At 40.3% G+C, this 13,901-nt stretch overlaps 1 protein-coding gene across 1 annotated transcript in view; it reads left to right on the top strand.

The window, feature by feature from the left end:
• The window catches only part of LOC128628248 (lysosomal Pro-X carboxypeptidase-like), a 64,950-nt gene that overhangs the window by 8,670 nt on the left and 42,379 nt on the right, over positions 1–13,901 (top strand). Inside the window, exon 2 of the mRNA XM_053670734.1 lies at positions 1,523–1,623. Within this exon, the coding sequence (XP_053526709.1) occupies positions 1,523–1,623 (101 nt within the window). The remainder of the gene's footprint in view (positions 1–1,522; positions 1,624–13,901) is intronic.

The following is a 13,901-nucleotide window of genomic DNA, read 5'->3' as shown; positions in this document are numbered from 1 at the left end:
GGTTCTCACAGTGTGATTCACAGAATATCCTCCATGCGAAAGGAAATGCATTTTAGCATAAACTTAACATTGGTGACCAGGTAAAGACTGTGATCCCTGATATGTTCTTTCAGCAGAGGGAAACAAGCAATGTAAAGTTGAGAACTATTAGAATCTCACTTTGTACAGTTTCTTAAATAGTAGTAGAAGGAAAAGGGTAGAAACGGAATCTACTTTGTTAACTTCCATTAAATGCTGGGAGAGCCTGATGGTCTTAGAACTCTGTCACCAGTTTGGTGGTGCTGTCAAATCTTGAAATGTTCCCAGTGTCATTGCAGAATCGCTTATAAAAGGGTGGTAGTTGCAACTGTTCAAAAGACTTATTTTTGTTGATTGCTGTGATTTGGATCCTGCTGCTGTCATACATTGGGTCCTTTGTCACTGGGATCTTTCCAGGGTGTATCATGATTTTGGAAAGTAAACTGTTCATGTGTTACCGGTGTAGCAGTTGAAGAGAGACTGGTTTGAAATCCATCTCAGTAGAGTTGCCATCCTCTCTCACCTGGACCTTCCAGTTCCCTTCTGTTTACTCTTCCTTTCATTATCATCTCCTTCCCCAGGTCATCCTGCACAGAACAGTCAGAGTGGTCTCTTAAAACATGAACCAGAATCAGTTTTAAAACTCTTTTCAAGCTTCTCATGGCACTTAATGCTAAACTCACACTCCCTGCCTCGGCCTGCTCAGCCCTGGGCTTCATCCCACACTCTTGCCCCTAGTTCACCAAGCTCCAGCCTCTGTCTTCCTTTCTGTTTCTCCAACATTCCAAGCGCTTTCTGGCCTCTGGGCCTCTGTGTTTCTGTTCCTTCTTTCTCGGGTTCTTCCCCTTGCTGGCTCCTCCTTCAGGCTTTACCTCCAGTGCCACTTCCTGGGAGAGGCCTTCTGTGTTAGTTTTTTAGGGCTGTCGTCACAACGTGCCACCAGCTGGGAAGCTGAAAAACAACATAAATTTATTTTCTCACAGACCTGGAGAGCAGAACTTCAAAACCAAGGTCTAGGCAAGATTGGTTCCTTCTCTAGTGTTACATGGGTGAGAACTGGGGTTGCTGAGTTGGAGAAGAGATTTGGGAAGTCATTGGAGCCCTCTGCAGGAGGACTGTCCCTTTGGAGGAGGGTAGTATGGAAGATCAGATTATGAATTACATGCAGGGGTGTACTCCTCTATGTGAGATGCATGCTTCTGTCTCTTTAGGGGGTAGGGGTGGGGCCTATGACATGACACCAGATACTGTTATTGGACAGGGACCAACCCAGAGCATGTCTGCCTCAGGCCAGCCTCTAGTGTGTGGGTTCTAGACTTTGTAAGGTAAAGATTTCACAACAGGAGTCCAGGTGATTTTGAGAGTATGTTTATTAAAGTGAGGAACAGTGAAACAAAGGAAGGACTTAGGGTAGAAGAAGTAATAGGAGAGCCTAGGTATGCTCTGCTTTGGCTCCCTACAAACATTACAGGAAATGAGTGAGCCAAAGCAGGGCTGCTATTAGCTCACTGGGAAGCGAAGGTCACAGTGACAGAAGTGAGCCAAGGCAGAGCTGTTAGCTCACTGGGAGGTCAGAGAAAAGGGGGCCCTGGAGACAGGATCGGGGTAAGCTGGGGATGAGCTGCTGCTGCCCACTGTTCCCCTGGCTGCAAGTCTCCTTGGGACCCTTAGAGTTTAGGAGGAAGTACAAAGTTCATGCCTGGGAAGGGGCATGGGCGTGCTCTGGAGCGAGCCTGCATCTGGTCTTTGTCTTGAGGGTTTTTGTCTCTCCTGTTGGTGAGACCCTTAGGGGAGGGTTTCAGCAGAATATTCATCAGCTGTCCAGGTGTGGTGTTAATGTGCTGATGCATGAAAAGGAGCATATAGAGGAGATTGGGATGGTTCTTGGTCTGCTTCAGTGTTTTACTTGTGTCTTGGGTCTGTCTGGCTCTAATGGTGTTTTTTTTTAAATTTATTCCTCTTATTTCATCTGTCTTTGGTTTTAGGTGGCACAAATGGCATTAACTGGGTCTGTGTTCTCTATTTCCCAGATGAGGGTTATTTAAGCTATGTATTTTCTGGTTAAGGAGGAGAGGTACCAACTCCTTTGGTAGGGAAGGTAAGGTCTTGCCATTCACTGGCTGGCTGTTAAGTTGTTAAATTGTTTGTTTGTGTTTAATTTTTGTTTCTCAGCTCCCCCTTTCCACATGCCCAGGGCTTTTCCCAGCTTCTTACTCTCCTGTCACGTTACCATCTTCCATCTCAGATCTGGCATTAAATATGATTGCGGTAGTGCTAGGAGGAGAATGTTTTATATGTAGAGGCATTCAGCAATAGCATATAAAGAAAGAGAAACGAGAATAATATATCATATATTTAACAACAGAATATAAACCTATAAAGCTTTGTTCAGTAATGTACAGCATTAAATGACTTTTATAAGATTACCATGGAAATGGTTATATATTATACATATGAGTTCTGGCAACATTTTCCATTCCTTAAAATGGAATAACTGTACCGTAGTTTAGATTCCCTTGCAAGTGAGCAAGCAGATTTTGGCAGCATTTGTCTAAGCTGGAGAGGACTTCATTGGTCTGGGTGTTCATGGTGACATGGAGATCAGGGATGATCTCAGTCCTCTTGCCTCTGCCCATCTGTCACAGCCTCTTTATGAAATTCCCATCCTAGTGTGATCCAGCCGTGAAACGGCTCTCCCTGTAGCCCTGGGTTGTGGATTTTTGCTGGAGTGAACTGACATCCAGGCAGGTTGCTGTGCCTGCAAATCCAACCTTAACCATCAGGGACTCCCTGAAGATTTAAGCATCAGTTCTTTTTTCCATGCTATACTTTTTCCTCTGTCTTCCAAGCATTGCCACACTGTGCCATTTTACTCTTTAATAGGCAGCCTTGCCTCCAGTTTCACTGATTAAAAAACTAGGATGTTGTGGAGAGGGTTTTAGTAGAATCCCTTCACTTCCCCTCTTTCCATTTAGAAATGTGTTTCCTTCTGCACCACCCTGTTTCCCACTGGAGGAGGGTTTCTCTCCTGTCCAGGTCAGACCCCTCCATCTGTGCTGTGGACCCCATCCCCTCCTGCCACCTCGGGATGTCTCTGCATCACGAAATCTTCCTTTTCATCAATAGTCTTAACTAATCCACCTGATCATTTATTGCCCTTGGGCATTATACTTTTCCAGTTTCTTCCTTCTTCATAAAATGTTGTTGTTGAAAGAAATGTATTTTACATCTTGATCAGATCAACATTTTGTAGCACATTTAGGATTACAGGACTCAAGTTTGCTGTTGAATGAGCCATATGCTATACCTTTCACAGGAAGCTGTCGTGTAGGTTAAATAACTGCACTGGCTGAGAGGCACAACTGCAGGTGCTTTCCAGTCCGAAACACTGTGACTAAGCCTGTCATAAGATCAGGGATATTTTAGCTTCTGTACTTCGTTGAAATGCTATTAGTCCTTCCCTGACCCTCCAGCAAGATTCTGGCTTCTTGTGTATATTAATTTGTAGTTATTTATTTTGTTTCTACCTCCAGCAGAGGGCATGCAGTTCCTGCTTCCTCAGCAGTCTAAGTAAGCCTAAACTTTATGAACTGGTCTTAGATTTTATGCTTGGGTTTTCCCTTAGGCATGTGATTTGTCACTGGGCAAAAGGGACCTCTAACTACAGCATTCTGCAACTCTGCCAAAGCCAGTAACAGACTTGTCCAATAAAAGAACCTGTACAAACTTGATCTTGGGAATTTTGCTCTCCATTCTCATTGGTTTGAGTCATGCTGTTCTTTGAAGCTGGTTTTGGTCTGTTTTGATATCTATTGTGGAGCTAAGATGTATGCATACATTCCTTCATTCTCTACATATTCGCTGGTCTACTATTTGCTAGACCTATTCTGGTCTCTGGGGATTTATCAATGGGCAAAACAGACTAAAGTCTTTGCCTCATTAAAGCTCTATTTCTAGTGGACTGATTTCATTCACCTCTGGTTTAGAGAGGTAATTTTAGATTTAAGTCAGATTTCTTTTTATTTTTATTGTAATTTCTCCATTACCATTTAGTCCCCTTGTAGCCTTCTCTTCCCCAAACTGCTTCCTGTTGTCCATGTCCATGAGTTCTTTTTCTTTTTTGCTCAATCCCTCCACGCCCTACCTGCTCCCCGCAAGATGTTATCCTGCTTTTTATGAGTCTGTCTCTATTTTGGTTGTTAGTTCAGTTTGTTTATTAGATTCTACATATGAATGAAATCATGGCATTTGTCTTTCTCTGACTGGCTTATTTCACTTAGCATAATGTTCCCCAGGTCCATTCATACTGTCACAAAGGATAAAACATTCTTCTTTATTATGACCAAGTAGTATTTGGCTATGTAAATGTCCCGTAGTTGTTTTATGTACTCATCTGCTGATGGACACTTGAGCTGCTTCCATATCTTGACAGTAGTAAACAACTCTGCACTGAACACAGGAGTGCTTATCTTGTTTTGAATCAGTGTTTGGGGTTCCTTCGGATATATTCTCAGAAGTGATATCACTGGGACAAAAAAAAGATTCTTTTTTAATTTTTTGAGGTATCTCCATACTGCTTTCCACAGTGGCTGCACCATCTGTAATCCCACCAATGGTGCAAAAGGGTTCCCTTCTCCACATCCTCACCATCACTTGTTTGTTGATTTATTGATGATAAATGATTTCTCATTGTGGTTTTAACTTGCATTTCTCTGATAATTAGCAATGTTGAGCATCTTTTCATATATCATTTGGCCATCTGCATATCATATTTGGAGAAAGGTTTACTCGGGTCCTTTGTACATTTTTAATAGTATTGTTTGTGTTTTTGGTGTCAAATCTTGTAAGTTCTTGATGAATTTTAGATATTAATCCCTTTTTCGGATGTATTGGCAAATATGTTCTTCCATTGTGTGGGTTATCTTTTTATTTTTTGATGTTTTCTTTTGCTGTGGAAAAGCCTTTTAGTTTGATGTAGTCCCATTTGTTTGTTTTTTCTTTTGTTTCCTCTGCCTTGAGCAATACATCCAATAAAATATTAGATATATGAACAATGTCTGAGATTTTGCTGCCTATGTTTCCTTCGACAATGTTTCCTCCTATGCTTTTGAGTCTGATGTTTAAGTCTTTAATCCATTTTGAATTTGAATTTGAATTTTGAATAAATTATCTTAACCCATTTGATGTACTTCATCTATTGAATATTAATTGACCATAAAGGTGTGGGTATATTTCTGGGCTTTCCATTCTGTCCTATTTATCCATGTGTCTGTTTTTATGCTGGAACTATACTGTTTTGATTTCTATGGCCTTATAGTATAGTTTTATATTAGGTTGCGTGATTCCTCCAAATTTGTTCTTCATTCTTAGGATCACTGTTGCTTTGCAGGGCTTTTTGTGGTTCCATATACATTTTAAAATATTTGTTCTAGTTCTGTGAAATATACATCATTGGAACCTTGATAGGAATTGTGTTGAATCTATCAATTGCTTTGTGTAGCATGGACATTTTCAGGATGTTAATTCTTCCTACCCATGAACCTGGGATGTGCGTCTACTTATTTGTATCTTTTTAAATTTCTATCTACAGTGTCTTATAATTTTCTGAGTAGTTCTTTTATACCCTTAGTTAGGTTTATTCCTAGGTATTATATTCTTTTTGAAGCAATTGCAAATGGGATTGTTTTCTTGATATCCAGAAATCAGTTGCATTTTTATATGCCAATAATGAACTAACAAAAAGGGAAGTTAATTTTGCATGCTGCTACTTTGCTGAATTCATTGATCATTTCCAGTAGTTTTTGGTGGAATCTTTGGGGTTCTCTATGTATAATAACATGTCATCTGCAAATAAAAACATCTTTATGTCTTCCTTTCCAATTTGGATGCCTTTTATTTCTTCTTTTCTGATTGCTTTGGCTAGGACATCCAGTACTATGTTAAATAAGAGAGGCGAAAATGGACATCCTTTTCTTGTTTCCCATCTTAAGGGGAACACTTGTAGGTTTTGCCCACTGCATATGATGCTGGCAGTGGGCTTGTCATATATGGCCTTTGTTATGTTTAGGTGTGCTCCCTCCATTCCCACTTAGCTGAGTATTTTTTAAATCATAAATCAATGCTGGATTTTATCAAATGCCTTTTCTGCATCTTTTGATATGGTCATATGATTTTTATACTTCACTTTGTTTGTGTGGTGAATCATATTTACTGATTTCTGAATATTGTATCAACTTTGCATTCCTAGATAAATCCCACTTGATCATGGTATATGACCTTTTTGATGCAATACTGTTTTGGGTTTGGTAATATTTTGTTGAGGATTTTAGTATCTATGTTCATTAGGGACATTGGCCTAAAATTTTCTTTTTTTGTAGTGTCTGTATCTGGTTTTGGATTTAGAATAATGCTGGCCTCCTAAAATGAGCTTGGAAAGTGTGCCTCTTCTTGAATTTTTTGAAATAGTTTGGAAGGGGAAGAGGATCCCTGGATCTGGAATTCTTCCTGCAATGTTTGGTAGAATTCACCTGTGAAGCCATCTGGTCCAGGGCTTCTGTTTGTTGGGAGTTTTTTTGATTACTGCTTCAACTACACTAGATGTAATATATTTATTCTGACTCTCTGGTTCTTCTTGATTTGGTTTAGGAAATTGTATGTTTCTAGAATTTATCCATTTCATCCAGGTTGTCCAGTTTTGGCATGTGTTCATTCATAATTTTTTCCTAATTTTTTTATTATTGTTCATATACAGTTTCCATTTTCCTGCCACTACTTCCCCCTCCCACCGTCCATCCTTCCACCCTTTTGGCTTTGTCCATGGGTCCTTTATACATGTTCCTTGATGACCCTTTCCCTTCTTTCTACTGTTATTCCCCCCACCTCTGAGTTTGTTCAGTTTTAACCACCTCTGGTTACTGTAAGTTTGTTCTTTATTTCAGTGTCTCTTGTTCTATATTGCTTGCATTGTTTGTTTTGTGGATTAGGTTCTGCTTGTAAGTGAGATCATATGGTATTTGTGTTTCACCACCTGGTTTATTTCACTTAGCATAATGCTCTCCAGTCTCACCCATGCTGTCACAAAGGGTAGAAGCTCCTTCCTTTTTTCTTCTGCATTGTGTAAATGTACCTCAGTTTTTTGATCCAGTCATTTACTGTTGGGCCCTTAGGTTGCTTCCAGCACTTGGCTACTGTATATTGTGCTGCTATGCACCCAAAGTTCATAGCAGACTATTTATTCATAGTATTTTCTTATAATCCTTTGTATATCTTTGGTATCAGTTGTTATTTCTCCTTTTCTGATTGCTTTGGCTAGAACATCCAGTACTATGGGGAAAGGGGTGGGAGGAGCGAAAGATGGTTGAATAAGAGGGCCCGGGGTGTGAAAGGGTGTTGGTTGTTCTCTTTCTCGGTTTTATGGTAACATCCTGCCATTCGTTGTTTTTCTTTTTATGTATCATCCCCATCTTAAGGGGAACACTTGTAGGTTGTCATTTAATGATTGTCATTTAATGCCACACTGGATGTGTCACACGGAGACACAGGAGGTGTCTGCTTGTTGATGTTCTTTCTGGAATATATATCCATTGAAGTCAAAAGGGTGTTAAAACATCTGATTATGACTGTATTTCTGTCAATCTCTCTTTTTATGTCCATTGAGATTTGTTTTACATATTAGGTGCTTCCATGTTGGATGTGTAAATGTTTATTAGGGTTATATACTCTTACTGGATTGTTGCCTTTATCATTATATTGTGTCCTCCTTTGTCTCTTATGACAGCTTTGATTTTAAAGGTTATTTTGTTGAATATAAGTACTGCTACTCTCAGCTTTTTTTCCCTTTTCATGCTTGAAATATCCTTTTCCAATCCTTTATTTTTAGTCTGTGTGTATCTTTTGATCAGATGTAGGTCTCTTGGAAGTAGCCTGTTTATGGATCTTATTTTCTTATCCATTCAGTTACTGTATGATTTCTGGTTGGAGCATTTAAGCCATTTACAGTTAAGGTGATTATTGACAGATATGTATATGTATGTAGTGCCATTTTATTGTTAGACTATTTTCCTTCATTATTTATTCTTCTCTTTCTCCTTCTTGTCGTCTTTGTTGTTGTTGTTGTTCTTCTTTGTCATCATCTTTTCAAAGCAAGACCTTTTACATTTGTTGCAGTACTGGTTTGGTGTTAACAAACTCCTTTAGCTTTACCTGGTCTGGGAAGCTCCTTATTTCTCCAATTTTCAATGACAGTCTTCTTGGGCAAAGTAGTCTTGGTTACAAGTCCTTACTTTTCATCACCTTGAATATCTCACTCCATTCCCTTTAGGCCTAAACTGTGTCTGTTGAGAAATCAACAGATGGCAGTCTAATTGGTGGTACCTTGTAGGTAACTACCTGCTTTTCTGTTGTGGCTTTTAAGATCCTCTTCTTGTTTTTAGGTCTTGCCATTTTTATTATCCTGTAGTTTGGTGTAGGCCTCCTTGCTTCCAACTTGTTAGGGATGCTCTGAGCTTCCTGGACTTGTGTGCTTTTCTCCTTCACCAGATTAGGGACATTTCAGTCATTATTTTTTTCAAATATGTCTTGATCCCTTGCTCACTCTCTTCTTCTGGTGTTCTAATGATGTGGATGTTTTTAAGCTTCATGTTGTCCCCAAGGTTTCTTAAGCTCTCCTCGTTTTTAAACTTTTTTTTTTTTGCTGCTCTGCTTATGTGATTTTTTCTAATTTGTCTTCCAAATTACTGATTTGACACTCTGCTTCATCTAACCAACTGTTTATTCTTTCAGTGTGTTATTTATTTCAGATATTGCATTGTTTATTTTTGACTGGTCCTTTTTTATGGTTTCTATGTCTTTTTTCATGTTGTATATCCTTATAATCATTACTCTAAACACTCTATCTGATAAATTGCTTGCCTACATTGCACCTAGGTCTTTTTCTGGAGAATCCTCTTTTCTTTCCTTTGGGACCTGTTTTTTTGTCTTACCATTTTGATCCATAGCGTGTGGCTCTCTATGCTTGGCCTGTTTTGTGTGAAGAAAGAACCAAACTGTGCACCAAGGCCAGCTTTTATCAGCACCACGCCTTGGGGAAGATCAGTTAAAATCTCAGAGCTCCCAGTGATCTGCCTCGGCTTGCAGGCTTTCTGTAGGGTTAATTAGTGAATGTCTTGCAGCTGTACTCCTCAGCAACAGGGCGTAAGAATCATAGATCACAAGGAGGGTTATCAGTGGGGAGAAGGAGGGGGAAGAATGGGTGAAAAGGTGCAGGGAGTAAGAAGCATAAATGGTAGGTACAAAATAGATAGGGGGCGGTTAAGAATAATATAGGAAATGGAAAAGCCAAAGGACTTATATGTACAATGCACAGACATGAACTAAGGGGTAGGGTAATGCTGGTGGGAGGGGGGTACAGGTCAGAGGGTGATAAAGGGGGGGAAATGGTACAACTGTAATTACATAATCAATAAAATATACTTTAAAAAACCCACAGTGTGGGGCAGAGTAATTCTTGTGGGCGGGGCCATCGCTTCCCCTCAGGCTGATGCCATTCAGTGAGGAGTGCTCTGCCTCAGAAAGATGGTTCCAGCAGCATGGGATCAGCACCAGGATCCTGGCTGCTGTCATCAGTTCTTTCCCCAGAGCCACTAACCCCAGACTCTTCTCTAGTCTATTCTGCTCTTCCTTTGCCTGAGCCCAGGGTAAGTGACTGCAAACAGAATTTTGTGTGTCGGCCCTTTAAGAGGCTTTCTGTACCTGGAGTGGTCTTACTCTGGTGGACAGAAACCCCACTGCTTTTCACAGCTGTACGTTATTTGGGTTCCTACAGCTCTTGTGCTGTAGGCTGGGGAGACCAGGTTGGGGTTTAGACCTGATATTTCACAGAGAGAAGCCCCCAGCTGCTGAAATGTCTCTCTGCAACTTCAGCAGCCACCGAGGAACCCAGCCAGCCCTCTCGTGCCCTCTCCGCACTCCCTACGAGTATGTTGTGGTGATGTGCCTTCTTCCATGTATCTTTGGTTGTAAGGTTTTCTCCAGGTTTCTTTTTATAGAAAGAGTTTCATGTCTGTATCTAATGGCAGCCTGATGAATCTAATCTTACCCATATAAACTATGTACCTCCTGCCGTATGTTTGCTTACACAGTTCATCGTGGTCCCTTTGCTTGAAGTGCTCTTCTTCCTCTTCTGTACGTCAGAAGTTTTTGTCACTTATCAAGGTTCAGCTCCGATGTCACCTCCTTGGTGCAGCCTCCACGATTTCCTCAGGCAGGATGGTCACCTCCTCTCCAGAACTCCACAGCACTTTGTATATAGTACCTGAGCCCAACATCATGCACTCGTTTTATTAGTACATTCCCCACTTTCGTTGGGTTCAACACTCGAGAGAGGAATTGTATCCTCCTCTGTCCTCTTTCCTTAATGCCTGTCACTTAAGAGTACACAATACATATTTTTAAATGAAAGAAACATTCTATGTACATGTGATTTGGTGCTATATAATTTACAGATGACTACACTGAAATAGAAATGTAAACATAAGGTTTACATGATAAAATATGTCTTAAAATAGAAAATATGTCTTAAAGGAACTCAAATATTAACTAAGCTATTTGTTAATTATCCTATTATGCATATGGGAAAATGCAGTGTCTTAACTCCATCTCCCCATCATTTTTTTTAGAGTCATTTTTCCCCTGCAAGGGTGACTGACAACTGTCCTGACTTCTAACAGCATAGATTTTAATTCCTGCCTTGAAAGGATGATGAACATCATATTTAAGTTACATAAATATGTCTTTACTTAAAGAAATAAGGTTTTTAAATAATTGGCATTTCTGGATCTCTGTTTTATGTTTGTTTGTTTGTTTGTTTGTTTTCATTTAAGAGTTTGGATGGGAGATCTAAGTTCCCTTCCTGCCCTAAAATTTTATGAATCTGTTTAGAACTTAATGGTCTCTCCCACTTTACTTCTTATGCTACGGTGCCCTCTGTTGGTGAAACATTTATGATGTACAATTGACATATTTCATAATCACAGCAGCAGGTTCTCTCTAATTTGAGCGCTTAAGCGGGGGCCACATAATTCTAGTGCGCCAAAGTTCCCGAAGCCATTGCAAGTTATCGATCAGGTGGTGCTTCTCAGAGTTGTCTAGCCAGAGGGTGGTGCCAGAATCTTTACATGGTGAAACTTAACTCTGCTTGACTAAACGTTATTTCTTGTTTTATTACATTTTCAGTGTTCTCACGGGCAGGGTATCTCCACTTCAGCTGCAGCAGTAGAGGAGAGAGTATTTTGATTTCATAGGATTTTGGTAAATTAGAATGTAATTTTCTTTTTGGGCCTCTCAGACCTGGTCAGAGCAAAGGGGGTTAGTGAGCCATGCACAGCTATTGGACGGTGTGTTTGAATCCATTTTCCTACCAAGTGCATTTTAAAAATGTAACCAGATTCTGTTGTATAATATTAATTTATACCAGTATTGAATTTGTGATAACTTCTCCTTTTTTTCTCAAGCACTGACTACTAAAATAGAGCACATCTATGAAAAAATTTTTAAAGATTTTATTTATTTTTAGAGAGAGGGAAAGGGAGAAAGAAAGAGAGGGACAGAGACATCAATGTGTGCTCTCTTCTTAGATGGCCCTCACCGGGGACCTGGCCTGCAACCCAGGCATGTGCCCTGACTGGGAATTGAACTGGAGCCCCTTTGGTTTGTAGGCCAGCTCTCAATCCACTGAGCCACACCATCTGGGGCTGAAAATTTTAATGTAAGTAATTTGGGGAACCACTGAGGTAAAAGATTTGAACTGTGTTTATATATAAAGTACAAGGTCTCTCCGGAAAAAGTCTAACCATTGCTAATATAATGAGAACAGTTTGTGTGACATTGGTAAATTGGGCAACCAAAGAGAGTGGACTGGAATGCACATGTGTAACAATGACAACTTCACTGTACCAGTCAGTGGGGGGTGGTAGATGCTATTGAGTAAGTATGTGTACCGTGTGGCTGTTCAAAATTACTGAGCAGAGCAACAAATCTGCATCACTTTTTTTTAATAGTTTTTTTAAAAAGATTTTATTTATTTATCTTTAGAAGGGAAGGGAAGGAGAGAGGGAGAGAAACATCAATGTATGGTTGCCTTTTGTGCATCCCCTGCTGGGAATTGGCCTGCAGGGAACTGGTCTGCAACCCAGGCATGTGCCCTGACTGGGAATCAAACCGCGATTGTCTGGTTCGCAGGCCTGTGCTCAATCCACTGAACTACACCAGCCAGGTCTGCATCACATTTTGTGTTAAGCTTAAACATTCTTCCATGGAAACTATTCAGAAGATTCAGAAGGCCGCAGCCATGGGCAACTGGTGACTGACAGCTTCATCAGGACAACTTGCCTGCTCCTGCATCATTTCTCATGCAGTTTGGGGGTGAAATATCAAGTCAGGTGACTCAGCTCCTCTTAGCCCATATTTGGCACCCGGGAACTTATGGCCTTTCCGAAAACTAAAATCACCTGTGAAAGGGAAGAGATTTCAGATTGTTGATGAGATTTAGAAAACTTCAATGGGGCAGCTGGTGGCGATTGGGAGAACTGTGTGAGGTCCTCCTTTGAATGGGACTGAGGCATCATTGTCCTATGTACAATGTTTCTTGTATCTTATATCTTCTTCAGTAAATGTTTCTATTTTTCATAGCTCCTGGCTGGATGCTTTTTGTACAGACCTTGTATCTGTCTTGTACAGGAGCACTGTGGTAGCTATTGTGTTCTTGCCATTTTAACTATCCATTTATTAAGATAGGCTAGACGTAGCCACACTTTTTCCAAGGTAGACTCTCCTATGTCTCGTGTATTCTTTTCTCCCACTTAACTATTTCTCTTTAAATAAAGGCCTCCTTTTCAAGGTTCAGGCAGACTACAAAAAAAGTATGTGAGGGTATAGCATTCTCTCTCCTGGTAAATATGGACAAAGGTGTGTGTGAAATATGCGAAGAAGGTCCGTGTCTTAATACATAGAACAATGATTTCATTTCAAGAGTCTCTCTGAAGAAGCTCTCATTTTCCTTGTTAAAGTGGGAACTAGACCTGCTAAGGTTGACAATGAGGAGAGCATCCCTGTGGGTAGAGAAAGGCAATTCTGTTTTTCATATTCACCTTCCTCTTAGAGGGACTTGGGATTACTTCACTTGTTTCCATATACTGTGCTCAAGGAATACAGGTTTCTTTTATTTTAATTCTGTAAGTCAAATTGAGTCTCCATTTCTTCCTGATATCTTCAGCATGGAGATGGACAAAGATGGAACATTTAAGCAGGACTTTTTAATGGCCTGACATAATGAGGTGGAAATAAATGGGAGTCACCCAAGATCTGACTCCTAAGATATGTCTTGCTCTCCCATCTTGTCCCAGCTCTTGGCTACTACTGTGTGAGGGACAACTTAGTAGGACTCCACTTGTAGACATCTACCACTCTCCAACTCTAGGTGAGGGCTTACCTAACACTCACCTTCCTTCCAGGTTTTGGTCCCTTCTTTGAGAACTTACTTCTTTCCAACATGAAGGTGTTCACTCTTTCAGGGGAAATCAACTTCTGCAGAAATGGTGTCAGTCTCCACTCAGGAACTCTAACAGTGCAGTGCCAGAATGTCAGAATTAATATAGGACGCACATCAAAGGGAAGAAAAATATCTTCCTTCATTTTAGCACCTCTAGATGAAAAACTGGCTTGGAAACCAGGGCACCTTCCTTGAGGGTACTTTGGTATATTGGAGGTGTGAGTCCATTGTTTTTTGTCCTGTACATCTCTGAGTTACTTTTCTATCTTTAGTAAAATATTAGTTATCAATTATCATATGTCTGGGTGTATAAATAAGCCAACTGTATACTGAGTTT

The sequence above is a fragment of the Artibeus jamaicensis genome, unplaced genomic scaffold, assembly GCF_021234435.1.
Source record: "Artibeus jamaicensis isolate MK-2021 breed Jamaican fruit bat unplaced genomic scaffold, CSHL_Jam_final contig_64, whole genome shotgun sequence".
In the NCBI taxonomy this organism is placed as follows: Eukaryota; Metazoa; Chordata; class Mammalia; order Chiroptera; family Phyllostomidae; genus Artibeus; species Artibeus jamaicensis.
Note: the sequence above shows the minus strand (reverse complement) of the source record. Positions and strands in the feature narration are given on the sequence as shown.